This window comes from Acipenser ruthenus, chromosome 37 (assembly GCF_902713425.1).
Source record: "Acipenser ruthenus chromosome 37, fAciRut3.2 maternal haplotype, whole genome shotgun sequence".
Lineage (NCBI taxonomy): Eukaryota > Metazoa > Chordata > Actinopteri > Acipenseriformes > Acipenseridae > Acipenser > Acipenser ruthenus.
Window position 1 is genome coordinate 956,972 of NC_081225.1, and position 16,217 is coordinate 973,188.

Genomic DNA, 16,217 nt, shown 5'->3' on the forward strand with positions numbered 1-16,217 from the left:
CAGCACAGGGTTACAATGCAAGCTTCATATTTAAACACAGTGTAGTTTACAATCAGTGCAAATAATAATAATAATACTAGAATACAATATGAACTAGGATGCAGCCAGTTAGGATCACAGCAAGTTATATCTACAGTGACATGTTAGCAGTGCAATAGTGCAAGGATAGCGCATCAGCTGAGGATCCAGTAACGTGGTGCTGAGGTCAGGCGAGTCCTGTGCATTTGCGTAATTTGACACTACATTCAGACTCACGTTTCGCGGTTATCACAATTCGAGTCAGATCATAACAATGCAGTTATAGAGCACATTTAAATAACAGGCAGGTGGATGCCACTTCAAAATGATTCAAAAAATGATAAGGTCAGTGGCGCTGAATGGGTTAACAGTGAAGATGGTTTTAAAACCCAGTCAATCCGGACTGTAAAGAATCGGCTGTAATGGTGAGGGGGTTCTGTAGCAAAGTCGCTTGAAGCAACTGCGCAATCAGAAACTATGGGCTCGATTCTCAATGTTACTCCAAATCACAACCCTTTTGCACGGTCAATTTGCACGTTTCGCCCGGTGCTTTCCCCGCGCGTATACTCTGCATTTACCGTAGTTTATCCTGCTTTGCTGGGGTTTTACAATTATTACAAGATATCACATTATTTTTTTACATACAATTACCCATTTATACAGTTGGGTTTTTACAGGAGCAATCTAGGTAAAGTACCTTGCTCAAGGGTACAGCAGCAGTGTCCCCCACCTGGGATTGAACCCACGCCCCTCCGGTCAAGAGTCCAGAGCCCTGACCACTACTCCACACTGCTGCCCTACTATAACACTCCACACTGCTGCTTACTGTAAGAGAATCAGCTTAAGGCTAACAGCAGCGCTTAAAAAAAACTCCTTTATTTAGGGGCTTGCAAATATTGATGTATTTTTAAAATAATTTTAGACTAGTAATTCGTTTGTTTTTTTAAAAACGCGGTTCACAGCGGCTCAGTCCCGCTCCCTCTGAGCGGCTCAGAGCTGCAGAGCGTATTTATTAGATTTATTTAATCACTTTATCGAGGTTTCTTCTCTTTTTTTAATTCAAATGGAATGATTTATACTTTGATTCTAAGTGTTCGCTGTCTGCCTCTAATCAAGCTGAGAGCGTGTTTCTCTTTGTATGACAGACCCCCTGATACAGAAAACAGTGCGTGAGAATGAAACACACTCTCAACTTGATTAGACATCCGCCCAGCGCTTAGAAACATGCGCAATAATAATAATAATAATAATAATAATAATAATAATAATAATAATACACAAACATCTCCCCTCCAATTTATTAGATTAAAATATACAGTGCAAGGATTCTGAAATATATTTGCTCCAAAACGTCATTAGCACTTTTATGACGCCATTAAAACATTTATGACGTCATTAAAACTTTTTTTTAACGAAAAACATCGATTACAATTCTAAAACCGAATAAAATAATTCTTAAACCTTCTAACAAGCAAGCAAATAAAAACAACTCTTGTTTGTTTATTTCTGATTTGGCAAACTCTATTTTGTTCTCTTCCCCCATTTCTGATTAAAAAAAAAACCCCAAAAAGGCAAAACGGTCTACACCTATTTTCTCCAAATTGTTATTTCAACGATTTCTTTCAGATAGTTAAAAAAAAAACAGACAAACAAGTTAGCAAACCAGACATCTACAACCCAGACATTTCCTTTAGGGGCTTGCTTATTTATTTATGTATTTGTTTATTCACATTTATCGAGCGCATTACGTCACAGGGACGCCAAGGCGCGTCACAAATTACCCCACTGTAACATGACAGTTAAATACAAAATGTAGCAACCGGAAAGAAATCCAATTCATATAAACAGGACAATAAAAACCGAATCAATGCAATTTGAAATTAAAAAGGACAACAAAAAAAGCAGTTATATTGTATAACAGTCTCTGATATAGTTTGTAAAAACACGTTTTCAGTCTTGATTTTAAAAGCAGTAGGAGCTTCTCTGACAGAATAACACAGAGAGTGTGGGAGCCTTACAAATAACCTATATAGCGATTGGTCTATATGATGAAAGCATTTATTGTTTAAAAGTATAAATGTATTTTTCCCCCTTTTCAGACAAAAATTGCGCTAATGACGATTTGGGATAAATAGCCCCTTTAAGCCATTATTTGCCATTGCCTTAATTTCAGGACTACTTAGTCATGTTTTGGAGAGTTTCTTAACTGCCATCGTCTACCTGTTATTTTTTTTAACTATACTGTAATGATAACTTACTCTAATTTTGTTAACAGCGAAAGTTGTGGGGCTTGTTAGGGAAAGTGGTCAAAATCCCAGTTGGTGCGGTTACTAAAACAGCTCTACCTCTTGATTGGTACAAGTTATTTCGGTTTTGATTTCAGATTTGGATAGCAGAGAAGTAGAGGAAGATTCCATATACTCTAACTTTTTGTCTTACTTGTTGGGAAAGTGGTCAAAGTAGCTGATTTGTGTCAAAAGTCACACCGTTTACAGTAAATAGAATGATTGAAGTCTGGGAGTTTTTAAGCTATGGGGAGCTTTAGAATGTTGAAAAAAGTCCCATTAAAGTGAATGAAGATGGACAAAAAAAAGGACACACAGCTTAATAGTTTATAAAAAGATATCAGAAAGTTGTATACAAGAACACTATTCCAGACCGGTCTACACGTTTTGAAGTTTGAACGGCGTTTCTAGCTTAAACGGTGTAAGAGGACTAGCGTGCCAAAGAATAATTAGAAGATAAAGTGGGGAGTCTTGCTTCGAAAGCCCCACTAATTACATCAATACATACAGCGTGTGTGCTGGATCTTTTCAGAGAAACATGAATGAGTTACTTTATGAGTTCATTCAGCCCGGTGTGTATTATAAGGTAGCTTACCAGTCAAAGCAAGGCAGAGAGAGGATGTGAACTTGTGCCAATTCACTGTGGAGACAAAGCATTGAAACGTGTTAGCAGAACATCTCAATCAACTTTAATTTATTATTTATTTCTTAGCAGACGCCCTTATCCAGGGCGACTTACAACTATTACAAGATCTCACATTATTTTTACATACAATTACACATTTATACAGTTGGGTTTTTACTGGAGCAATCTAGTTAAAGTACCTTGCTCAAGGGTACAGCAGCAGTGTCCCCCACCTGGGATTGAACCCACGACCCTCCGGTCAAGAGTCCAGAGCCCTAACCACTACTCCACACTGCTGCCCAGGGCATGACCAAGTTTACTGCTGTGGTACCCCCTGGTTAAAGCACAGCACAGAGACGAACCTTTGAAAATATATCCAGCAGCGTGCCCGTGTATTAGAGCACCCCATTGCTTCTGTAGTTCTGATTTGTTGTGCGTCAAACCGCTGGAAAATCTTGTACATCTTGATAATCGTTAGTGATTGTCTAATTTAATCGATGGCTTTAAAACAGAACACTATAGTCACACGTGATAAAACGCAGGAGACTTTTTAGAAGTTGTTTAAGACGCCTGATTAAAGCACAAAGCGGTCTGACATTTTCACACACGAGTGTGTTTCTATATCACTGATTACTGAGCGGAGATTGAAATTCTCACACCTTGACGGTTTCATGCAGGCGGGTATATGAAGGATATCGATGACAGATCTTGATACATTTGCACGCCGCTGTAGGTAACTACTCAGAACTTAAAAGCATTACCGTTAATTTTTTAAAAAAAAATGTATAGATGTATTTTAAAGCAATTAAACAAACAGCAACCAGAATATTACAAAATAAAAAATCACTAAAAGCTGTAGAGAGAGAACTCACTTTTGCTGTTCACTGGAGGAGATGTTAAAAGTGTGTACTGGTGTGATGGAAGGTCCCAGCTAAAAAGTGACTCAGACGTATGGGGTGCGGGTCTATTAAACCCCCCCCCCCCTGCTCCTCTGGTAGCTCCACGGTGACGTAGGGAGGCCGAGGGGGCGGGGGCGGGGGCGGGGGCGGGGGCGGGGGTCTGCTAGAGCACCAATCGGATTGGACTACATGAAATGGAAAACTATTCATCCTCACCATGGCTCCTGTCGTCGGTTCATTTGCAAGTCATTTAGATTGATTTAGGTATTTAAAACCGTGTCATTTAACTAAGAAATCACAATGTGGAGACTTGGTTCAGTTCAGTCGTTGGCTAAGAATTGACTGTAGGGTTGGGAGCGTTTATTGTTGTGTAAGAACTGTAAGAACTACAAAGTGTAGTAAAGCACAGAGAAGAGACTGAACCAGCCCCTTCTCAAAGTGTAGTAAAGCACAGAGAAGAGACTGAACCAGCCCCTTCTCAAAGTAAAGCACAGAGAAGAGACTGAACCAGCCCCTTCTCAAAGTGTAGTAAAACACAGAGAAGAGACTGAACCAGCCCCTTCTCAAAGTGTAGTAAAGCACAGAGAAGAGACTGAACCAGCCCCTTCTCAAAGTGTAGTAAAACACAGAGAAGAGACTGAACCAGCCCCTTCTCAAAGTGTAGTAAAGCACAGAGAAGAGACTGAACCAGCCCCTTCTCAAAGTGTAGTAAAAAACAGAGAAGAGACTGAACCAGCCCCTTCTCAAAGTGTAGTAAAGCACAGAGACTGAACCAGCCCCCTTCTCAGTAAATGTGAGTGATATTTTTTTAACATACCTCCCTGTGCTTTGCAATGCTTACCTATGCTTCACCATGCATTCACTGTGCAAGGCTTTTAGCAGGGGATTGATAAGACCCCAGAATGGAAATCATGGCTGGCTGGTTGCATCATTGTGAATTCCCCATCTCAGGCATGCTTTGTTTTACTCAAATCAGAGTTTTGCCTAAAGCAAAGGGATTCACACAGCAGCAGGAAAATCTCTTTGCAAAGGAGTAATCGTATATACAGGGCATTTTGCATTGGAACAGGACTATCCAGTCATCACATTGTAAACCGATCCGGCACACTCCAAAACAAACAGCTAGGTTCAAATGTTCACTTTCTATCCTGACCTGAACACCCCGCCAGCCCTTGTCAAAGTTTACCCTGGTGCTTTTGCAGTTTTGCCCCCATCTGTTTTTCCCATGGTTATACTCTGCATTTGCTATGATTTACCCTGCTTTGCCAAGTTTATTTATATGCTTTACCAGACCTCTCTGTGCTTTACAATGCTTCCCTATGCTTTACCAGACCTCTCTGTGCTTTACAATGCTTCCCTATGCTTTACCAGACCTCTCTGTGCTTTACAATGCTTCCCTATGCTTTACCAGACCTCTCTGTGCTTTACAATGCTTCCCTATGCTTTACCAGACCTCTCTGTGCTTTACAATACTTCCCTATGCTTTACCAGACCTCTCTGTGCTTTACAATGCTTCCCTATGCTTTACCAGACCTCTCTGTGCTTTACAATGCTTCCCTATGCTTTACCAGACCTCTCTGTGCTTTACAATGCTTCCCTATGCTTTACCAGACCTCTCTGTGCTTTACAATGCTTCCCTATGCTTTACCAGACCTCTCTGTGCTTTACAATGCTTCCCTATGCTTTACCAGACCTCTCTGTGCTTTACAATACTTCCCTATGCTTTACCAGACCTCTCTGTGCTTTACAATGCTTCACTATGCTTTACCAGACCTCTCTGTGCTTTACAATGCTTCCCTATGCTTTACCACACCTCTCTGTGCTTTACAATGCGCCCCTATGCTTTACAAGGGGGGTTACAAGTGCTTCAGTATTGATTAGCAGCTATATTTTAAATATTGACCCTTTCCTCCAGTACCAAAAACAGACGATACAATTATACTTTGTTTGGTTCTGTGACCTTCCTGCCGACACTGTGTGCGTGTATACGGCGTGTCACGTTTTATATAATAATAATATAGGCCTATCCTGCCCGTTGGCAGACCTGCGAAACAGGTTTTACGCATTATTTTTCTTTCATCTTCTTTCCTTCAGCTACGTGGGCGTGTATCAACTATCCATAAATACCCTTACAAAGAGTCGAGTATGAAGCTGTCGTTCGGATAACTGCAGCGATTCGGTCGGATAATAACTTGATTATACTTATTTTAAGTAGTATGTATTGTTTTTATTAGTGCTGCGTTAGCGAAATAGGATTTTTTTTTTAAATAGTTGGGGTTAGTTTTTATATTATCTCAATTATTATTATTATTATTATTATTATTAGAATGTCTGTCCGGCGGGGGGGTTTGATGTTGCTCTGGCTCGCGCTGTCCCTTCTGTTACCTGCCGGACTTCTGACCGACGTGACGTGTCCGGCCGCCCCGCTAAACGCGCTCAATTTCACTGACATACCACAGCAACCTGCCGGCCGGGTGACAAGCGATGCGGGGGCTTTAGCACCCCTGTACGGCTTCGTGAAGTCTTTCCTAGGCTGCGTGCAACCCAATCCCTTTCCCGAAGGTGAGTATCATTAATATTTGCATCGACAGGCGTAACCAGGGATGCAATTCTCAACAACAACGAAAGGAAAGTCCAGGTACTGGCATGCACAGCCTGGTGAAAACATTTTAAAAACTGAGATATTCTGAGTGCCAATGAATACATTCTTTTAAATGTATACATATTGGTACACGATACATTTATGAATACGAAATAAGCCTTAGAAAATGAACTGATCAATTGCAATGCATCATAAACAAGGAAGCTGAAAATGCTGAACGCTTTGTTCCCGTCTGCTTGTATCATTATCACGTACTGTAATATAACACTGAAGTTAAACCTGAAATGACGAGCATTAAAAAAATTATTACACTATGCGGGAACTGCTGTAGAGAAAGAGTTCTGTTTCAATATATCCTAAAAAAGGGGTGATGTTATATATAAAAGAAAATAACGGTGCTATGAAAAAATTATACAGAAAAGTGTGTGTCAAACCATGCAAATAGGGGCTGAAAAACCCATCAAATTTATTATGTAACAAACTAATACTACTAATGATGTACTTAGGAGGCTGTGTGGTCCAGTGGTTAAAGAAAAGGGCTTGTAACCAGGAGGTCAAATCCCACCTCAGCCACTGACTCATTGTGTGACCCTGAGCAAGTCACTTCACCTCCTTGTGCTTCGCCTTTCTGGTGAGACGTAGTTGTAAGTGACTCTGCAGCTGATGCATAGTTCACACACCCTAGTCTCTGTAAGTCGCCTATAAAGGCGCCTGCTAAATATACTACTAATAATAATAATAATAATAATAATAATAATACTTAGCCATTTTAAGCTCCATAGTATTCTCTGACGTCATCCCCATACTTTCCAGACTCTGCGTACTCACCTGCAACAGGACCTGGCCGTGCTATAGCCTTGGATTAGAGCATGCATCCCGGTTTCTTTTATGTATTTAGTACTTATTATCTTACATTAATATGGTCCGTGTGCTTCTGTGTAGATTCATTACTAAGATCTATTCCAGAAAAAAAAGAATTTTCAGGCAGAAACAGTCTAAAAAGTACTTTTATTTTTTTTAAAAATTTTATTTGATCCCTGGTATTGTGGTTTCTAAACAAGAAACAACTGTGGCGAAAGACAAGTTTAATATCATTACTGTGGTTTACTTCGGTCTTCATTGAGAGGTGCCCGCAAGTGAAAACTCAGTTTTAACTGGGCAGCAGTGTGGAGTAGTGGTTAGGGCTCTGGACTCTTGACCGGTGGGTCGTGGGTTCAATCCCAGGTGGGGGGACACTGCTGCTGTACCCTTGAGCAAGGTACTTTACCTAGATTGCTCCAGTAAAAACCCAGCTGTATAAATGGGTAATTGTATGTAAAAATAATGTGATATCTTGTAACAATTGTAAGTCGCCCTGGATAAGGGCGTCTGCTAAGAAATAAATAATAACTTAAGTAAACTCTTCAGAATATTTTTTCTTTAGAAAAGAGGGATTGACCCAAGGAAATAAACACCTGGTTTTCGTGTATTATTTGCTGTGTTTTCCTGGCGCACTGCCACTTTATGAAGTCATATGCTTCTTTGATTTATTTCAGAATTATTACGGAATCTGCTGAATAATGAGGGCGTCGACGTCATAAAGGTAAGCGTTTTAGATCACGTGTTCTACTCAAATGACGCGCAGTGCGTTGAAACCCAGGCACGATTTATTTCATATCGATATGGAAAAGCTAACCGCGTGGAATGACATGATCATTATAATCAGGATTGTTCCAAATATCAGTAAGCAGTGTTTTAAACAGCTGTCTTTTATGTCAAAGATATTTACATTGTCATCCCTTATATACATTTAGGCCTACATTTACCATGGTTATGCGTTCACCTATACTTTACCATGGTTTGCCACGTTTTGTCATGCTTAACCATACCTCTCTGTGCTTTACAATGCTTCCCTATGCTTTACCAGACCTCTCTGTGCATTACAATGCTTCCCTATGCTTTACCAGACCTCTCTGTGCTTTACAATGCTTCACTATGCTTTACCAGACCTCTCTGTGCTTTACAATGCTTCCCTATGCTTTACCAGACCTCTCTGTGCTTTACAATGCTTTTTTTAAAATAATGAATGTTTTAAATATTGAACTCAGGGCTTTATTTAAAAAAAAAAACTATTTTTAATAAATGTGTTTTATATTCATTAACAGTTCTAGACAGTGTTGGCGATTTTTCTTTATTTAAAAAAAAATATAACAATCTGATTTTTTTAAAATCGTATTTTTTTGGATTTAAATCGATATTTTCCCCTTCAAATTCTGGAAAAAATAACTGCACGGTAGTTTTAGCTCTACCTGCGCATGCTGTAAATTTAACTTTCTGAGTTTGTTGCAAATGGTGGTTTGTGAACAGTTATATACCAAACCAAATTACTCATAAAATCGTATACCAATACACAAATAAAGCCCATGATTTATCATTGCGGCATCCTCTATGTAAACTAGAATGTGGTTTCCCTTCTAAAAAGGCTTTCTGGAGTTTCTAAACGGCGATTATTATTATTATTATTTTAATGTACAGAAGAATTGGTTTCAACGAACAAATAGTGTTTGATAAATATCTCCGTGGCTTGGCTGGTGCGTTTGAGGCTGAAGGTAGGTTAAGGGGGGGTCCACTTCCCCAACTCCCTCCCCCCTTTTAAACCCATTTTAGAGTGTCAGATGTCACTTAAAACGGGGAGGTATCGAGTCAAAACTTGCAATTACGAGATGAGATTCCTTGCTTTCACATTCAGCTTCAATCGAAGTGTTGTTTTCAGTCATTCAAAATGAGAAACGCGTCTTCCGATAATCTGAAATATTTAACTTCTTTTGTTTTAAAGACGCTAATTGCTGACCAGGGCTACAGTTAGTTTGCTGTATATGAAACACGCTATGTGATTTATTTAATCTCCATTATTATGTAAGGCGGTATGTATGTTTATATGCTAAATATTAGAAAGTAATAAACTCTGAGCTATGCAGTATTTCATTCGATCATAAAGTTACATGTCAATTTTATAACACAAAAATAAGTTGGAGGATAGTGCAGAATTTTATAACTAGTACTGTGGCACATTATCAGAGAGATGCTGTTACTTGCTTAGAAAATGAGTCTCTACTAGCCTAGTATATATTTTTATAAGCCCTTTTTACAAACATCTCTTCAGACAGGTACAACCAGCTTTGAGAAGGGGCTGGTTCAGTCTCTTCTCTATGCTTTACTACACTTTGAGAAGGGTCTGGTTCAGTCTCTTCTCTATGCTTTACTACACTTTGAGAAGGGGCTGGTTCAGTCTCTTCTCTGTGCTTTACTACACTTTGAGAAGGGGCTGGTTCAGTCTCTTCTCTGTGTTTTACTACACTTTGAGAAGGGGCTGGTTCAGTCTCTTCTCTGTGTTTTACTACACTTTGAGAAGGGGCTGGTTCATTCTCTTCTCTGTGCTTTACTACACTTTGAGAAGGGGCTGGTTCAGTCTCTTCTCTGTGCTTTACTACACTTTGAGAAGGGGCTGGTTCAGTCTCTTCTCTGTGCTTTACTACACTTTGAGAAGGGGCTGGTTCAGTCTCTTCTCTGTGTTTTACTACACTTTGAGAAGGGGCTGGTTCAGTCTCTTCTCTGTGCTTTACTACACTTTGAGAAGGGGCTGGTTCAGTCTCTTCTCTGTGCTTTACTACACTTTGAGAAGGGGCTGGTTCATTATTTATTTAAATATTTATTTATTTGCATTTTTATAGTGCTTTTTATACAGAAGTATCTCAAAGCACCATACAGTACAAAAAAATAAAAAATAAAACCACAATACATTTGTAAAACATATTTCACATCTACCACAATCATACCATTTAAATAATATATTCAGAACAACAGTAATATAAAATATATATATACACATATACATACAAGCATACATAGATAAATATACTTACAAACACACATCCATAATAATAATAATAATAATAATAATAATAATAATAATAATAATAATAATAATGATGATGATAAAAAAAACAACCATTTTGTTAATGCAATGCTACATGGATAAATATCCCGGGTCATGTTGGCCTATTTTTGTGTCCAAAATAACAACTAAACACGAACAAGTTTATTTTCTGTTTATAAGTAAATAGAGTCCAGAAAGATCATTAGCAGACAGGGGTAACCTGAAAAACTGCACCATGTGCAGTCACTTGAATTACCGTAAAACCCCATGTATAAGTCGCACTGTTGTATAAGTCGCTCCACCCTTTTTAGGACCCCGTAATAATACCTAGAAAATAGACTTATGCAAAGATTTTACAGTACTTGACAAGAGAGCTACAAGTGCGTCATAATTGAAATTAAATTCAGTCTTAACCCTTTGAGTAGCGAGTTGTAAAATGCCCTGCCGGTCCTACGGGAGTGAGTTTTTTTTCTGTCTTCTGCATGCGCTTGATTATTATGAGTACAGCATAGAAACAAGCTGAAAGCGATATGTTTGTACGTATGTAATGAACACTGACGAAATACAGACAAATACATTTTTACCGTAAATATATAAAACAAATAAATATAATGTTTTATTTTGTCACAGGGAAAGGTTTTGACTAAAAAATAACAGGTAGACAATAAACAAGGGGGTGGAACAACCAAAACACCACATCCTGAACTAGAGAGAGAGAGAGAAACAGAGAGAGAGAGAGAGGGGGAGATAGAGGAGATAGAGGGAGAGAAAGGGGGAGAGAGGGAGAGGGAGAGGGGAAGAGAGGGAGCAAGAGAGGGGGAGAGAGGGAGAGAGAGAGAGAGAGAGAGAGAGAGAGAGAGGGAGGGGGAGAGATAGAGAGAGGGAGAGGGAGAGGGGAAGAGAGGGAGCAAGAGAGGGGGAGGGGGAGAGAGAAAGAGGGGGAGAGGGACAGGGAGAGGGGGAGATGGGATGGAGAGGGAGAGAGAGAGAGAGAAACAGAGAGAGAGAGAGAGGGGGAGATAGAGGAGATAGAGGGAGAGAAAGGGGGAGAGAGGGAGAGGGAGAGGGGAAGAGAGGGAGCAAGAGAGGGGGAGGGGGAGAGAGAAAGAGGGGGAGAGGGACAGGGAGAGGGGATGGAGAGGGAGAGAGGGAGGAGGGGAGAGAAGGGGCGAGACAGAGGGAGAGAGGGAGAGGGGGAGGGGGAGGGAGCGAGAGTGGGGGAGAGAGGGAGAGAGAGAGAGAGAGAGACACAAATAAATCAGAAACGAGTAAACAGGTTGTGGGGGTGGAGGAGGTGAGAGTGTCTAATGCTTCAAGGTATGATACTCCTTGAAGCATGGATCAACGCACAGAGCTTGGCTCCGCCTCTTCGCTGTTGCTTGATGTTGATGGTAAATATTCTTCGCTTATGTCTTCACTGACGCACTCGCTGACATCCGATTCAGTGGGAGAATTGTATTTACTCGAATTTAAATCGGAATCTGAATTCAGTATTATTTCTAATACTTCTTTCTCAATGAGCGATTTTCGCCAGTTTACAAACATCGCTGTCATTTTTGTGATGATTTATTGTATGTAATTCAGTTAATATCTAGCAGGGGGCGCAAGAGACAAATAAAAGAAGATACAGAAACCTAGTGTTACAATATCTTGTTATCAGAAGTTTTGTAGACGCGGTAATTCAAGCTTAAAGTTTCAGAACGTTCGTACTACTCAAAGGGTTAATATAAACTCCGGTGCTCATTTGAGTTCACAGAGAGTTTAAGATGTTGTTTGTGTGTCAATAAAAAAAAAGTTTTTAAAACCTGCTTTTCATGTCATTTCCTGAGAAACTTTATAAATTAGGTAGTAAAAGAAAAGATTGAAATCAATGACTTTTTTTTTTTTAATCAAGTGATTTAAATCGACTTGATTTAAAATCAGCCAGCCCTGGTTCTAGACTTTTTGGTGGGGTTCTGAGAGATGCATATGGACTCGGTACGGCAGTAAAAACACCCGCGCCCCGGATGAGAGAAAAATTCGCTTGGTACACCGTTGTAAAGGTGAGGGAAGGACAGCTCTCCTTGTTTGGAAATCAACACATTAGTGAATGGCTGTATTTAATCTCTTAAAGGTAATTTCCGAGTGCCAGTATCAGCACGCCCCTTTAACAGCATCTTCCACAATACCATCTTGTTTAAAATCTGCTTTCACACACAGAGTGTGACCTAATCCACAGTTTCACTGCCAGATCACAACGTTACACAACCCGCCGCTGTTAGATTTTGAGAGATAAGGAAGCTGGTTTTTCATAAAGTCTTCCTGCTTTGCAAATCTTTGCATCGCACAGGCAGCTTTGCACACATTTCTATCAACGTGTCATTCGCACAACAGGAACCCCAGCTGACTTTCAAGAAAGACGATTAAAAAAAAAACGAGTCCTTCCTTGAAAAATGTAGAATGGAGGAAGGGGTGCTGATATTAATTCTGTAGCAAACCTCCCAGCTGATTACTGATCCAGTGAATGACATCCATCCGTCATACTGTGTGTCATTCATCAACTGGGGGGATTGCTACTGGAGTACCCCCCCTCCACCACTCCTCATGATGACTTCACTCTTATGCTTTTCAGAAATGTGTTACAGGGATCCATTCCTGTGTGTCTGTAACGTGTATGCATGTGTCTTTTATTCTGCCTTTCTGTGCATTTCTCTCTCTCTCTCTCTCTCTCTCTCTCTCTCTCTCTCTCTCTCTCTCTCTCTCTCTCTCTCTCTCTCTCCCTCTCTCTGTCTCTCTCTCTCTCTCTCTCTCTCTGTGTCTCTTTGTCTCTCTCTTTGTCTGTCTGGCTCTGTATGTGCGTGTTTCTCCCTTTGTCTCAAGTTTGAGTTTAAGTTAAAATACTTCATTGTCTTGACAATTTGAACAAGTATTGCCAAAGATACAATGCATTAGAGAACACAAAAGAACAGACATGAAACAATTATTGACCTCTCTCTCTCTTTCTCTCTTCCCAATTCAATTCAAAAAAGGCTTTTTCGGCATGACAACATAAAATGAAGTTTTGCCCAAGCATTTAAACAAGAAACATCAATAGAGACACAATACAGACAGATAACCCCCCTTCCTTCTGCCCTTCCCTCCCCATATACACCCTCCTCCCCTCTCCATATTCACAGTATCAGCCTTGAACAATCATGTCTGTCCCTGTGCAGAGTATCTGGGATGTCTCTCTCAGGCTGTGGCAGGGGGCTCCATACTGGTCAGGGGGCTCCATACTGGGCAGGGGGCTCCATACTGGGCAGGGGGCTCCGTACTGGGCAGGGGGCTTCGTACTGGGCAGGGAGCTCCATACTGGGCAGGGGGCTCCATACTGGGCAGGGGGCTTCATACTGGGCAGGGGGCTCCATACTGGGCAGGGGGCTCTATACTGGGCAGGGAGCTCCATACTGGGCAGGGGGCTCCATACTGGTCAGGGGGCTTCATACTGGGCAGGGGGCTCCATACTGGGCAGGGGGCTCCATTCTGGGTAGGGGGCTCTATACTGGGCAGGGAGCTCCATACTGGGCAGGGGGCTCCATACTGGGCAGGGGGCTTCGTACTGGGCAGGGGGCTCCATACTGGGCAGGAGGCTCCATACTGGTCAGGGGGCTTCATACTGGGCAGGGGGCTCCATACTGGGCAGGGGGCTTCGTACTGGGCAGGGGGCTCCATACTGGTCAGGGGGCTTCATACTGGGCAGGGGGCTCCATACTGGGCAGGGGGCTCCATACTGGGCAGGGGGCTCTGCTGTCTGCTTCTCCTAACAGGACTGATATTTTGTCCGTGTCGGAGAGTAAAGGGAATTCTGTAGCCTGATTGCCCAATTTGGGGAAGAAGGAACGTGTCCCTTGTTTGTTTGTATTGGGGGCAGTGTAACAGGAAGTGCACCTCTGTCTCGATCTCTCCCAGATCACCGTGACATCACAGCCACCTTTCTTTGGCTAGCCAGGATTCTTTGTGTCGGCCAGTTTCAATGGCCTCCCTTGTTCAAGATCAAATATTTTATTGACATGAGAAGTTCAACAGGTTTTTGCTAAAGACGAGATGCATTGGAGAACACAAAAGAACAGACATGAAATAAACAGAATGATATCTGTGTCTCTCCCTGTGTGCGTGTGTGTGTGTGTGTGTGCGTGTGTGTGTGTCTCCTCCAGAAAGACCTGCAGTTTCTCCTCTTGGCTCTGGCGCAGAAAGCCCTCGATTCTATCTCTGTCTCTGTGTGTTTCTATCTCTCTGTCTCCCTCACCCTCTCTCTCCTCCCCTCTCTCTCTCTCTCTCTTTCTGTGTCTCCCTCTCTCTCTTTCCCTCTCTCTCTGTGTCTCCTCCCTCTCTCCCCCTCTCTCTGTGTCTTTCTCTCCCTCTCTCTGTCTCTCTTTCTGTGTCTCCTCCCTCTCTCTTTCCCTCTCTGTCTCTCTTTCTGTGTCTCCCTCTCCCCCTCTCCCCCTCTCCCTCTCCCCCTCTCTCCCTCCCCCTCCCGCTCTCTCCCTGACGGCGTGTCTGTCCTCCTCCAGGTGGCTCGTTATGAAGCTGGTTACATTGTGTGCGCTCTGCTCGGCCTGCTCTTCCTCTTCTTCATGCCCCTGGTCGGAGCGATCTTCGCGTGCTGTCGCTGCTGCGGACGGTGTGGGGGCAGGGCCAAAAAGGACCGCGAGGCCTTGCGCTGCCAGCGCAACGCCATGATCACATTCCTCACCATGACAACCATCGTCATCCTGTAAGAACATCCTGGCAAGATTTATTTATATATATATGCTCTGAGCACACTCTTAAACTCAGGGAAGACGTTCAGGAGGACATAAAGATGTTTTGAACTCCTGTTAGTGGATCGTTCCTGCACTGGGCTTGCAACGTATCCAGATGACTTTTAAACAATTCGAGAAAATCACACAGACTCATTTAATTTGAAGTTTTAACAAATCAGAGCAGTATCAGTACTCCTTCGGTTTATTAAATGCTTAAAAATGAATTGAGGAGTTACAGACTACGTCGAATCCCAGCTGACAGACAGATTTAACTGCATTACTGTCAATGCAGTAATATAGATATGGTTATCATATATTTAGCCTTCAGGCTATCCATGCATAAAGCTAAAAACGCCCAGTGCTAAATTCTAGAACATTCAATATACACCACTCTCTCAAGACTAAAACATCATTTCTATACCTTATAGCAATGCATCATTATAAAAGAGATATTAAATTCAAATATACGCTTACCTACCAGTTTATGGAAGTGTAGTGTAGGATATATTGAAAAATAAGAACTGTCTTCAAAAGGCAGAGACTTGACTTTGACCATCAGCAGTCAGTCTTTCAGAGCTCCTCAGAGCATGAACCACACAACCTGCAGTTAGCAAGTCAAGCGATACTTGACCGGGGTTTTACCTTGGTTTTTATAGGATTACTCCTCCATTGAATACATCAGGAGTCCCAATTAAATCTGATCATCAATCTGCCTTGACAGTTCCTATATTTGAGTTAATGATTTTTTCTCAACTCTGATTTCAAAATTAGCTAAATGTGAGCTCATGGTTCACTATCTTCCACCCCTCCTTTCCCTAAAAAATAGGTGAACTGGAGGATCCTTGCTACCAAATACCATACAGATATATATGAGAGATGTTTTTAATATGAGATCTATTTAACCACAGCAGTGTGGAGTAGTGGTTAGAGCTCTGGACTCTTGACCGGAGGGTCATGGGTTCAATCCCCAGTGGGGACACTGCTGCTGTACCCTTGAGCAAGGTACTTTACCTAGATTGCTCCAGTAAAAACCCAACTGTATAAATGGGTAATTGTATGTAAAAATAATGTGATATCTTGTAAGTCGCCCTGGATAAGGGCGTCTGCTAAGA

At 41.5% G+C, this 16,217-nt stretch overlaps 2 protein-coding genes across 3 annotated transcripts in view; one reads left to right on the plus strand and one right to left on the minus strand.

Moving 5' to 3' along the window:
* The window catches only part of LOC131706852 (macrophage mannose receptor 1-like), an 18,429-nt gene extending 14,558 nt beyond the window's left edge, over positions 1-3,871 (minus strand). The window contains exons 1-2 of the mRNA XM_059008719.1: positions 3,801-3,871; positions 2,899-2,943 (exon numbers count right to left, since the gene is read on the minus strand). Coding sequence (XP_058864702.1) covers positions 2,899-2,943; position 3,801 — 46 coding nt within the window. The 5' untranslated portion in view covers positions 3,802-3,871. The remainder of the gene's footprint in view (positions 1-2,898; positions 2,944-3,800) is intronic.
* A 2,072-nt stretch (positions 3,872-5,943) lies between these two features.
* Positions 5,944-16,217, plus strand: part of LOC117397972 (prominin-2-like) — a 28,553-nt gene continuing 18,279 nt past the window's right edge. The window contains exons 1-3 of one of the 2 annotated variants that reach the window (XM_059008691.1): positions 5,944-6,389; positions 7,965-8,011; positions 14,875-15,077. In XM_059008691.1, coding sequence (XP_058864674.1) covers positions 6,155-6,389; positions 7,965-8,011; positions 14,875-15,077 — 485 coding nt within the window. In that variant the 5' untranslated portion in view covers positions 5,944-6,154. The remainder of the gene's footprint in view (positions 6,390-7,964; positions 8,012-14,874; positions 15,078-16,217) is intronic. The other variant, XM_059008692.1, reaches the window with a different exon arrangement.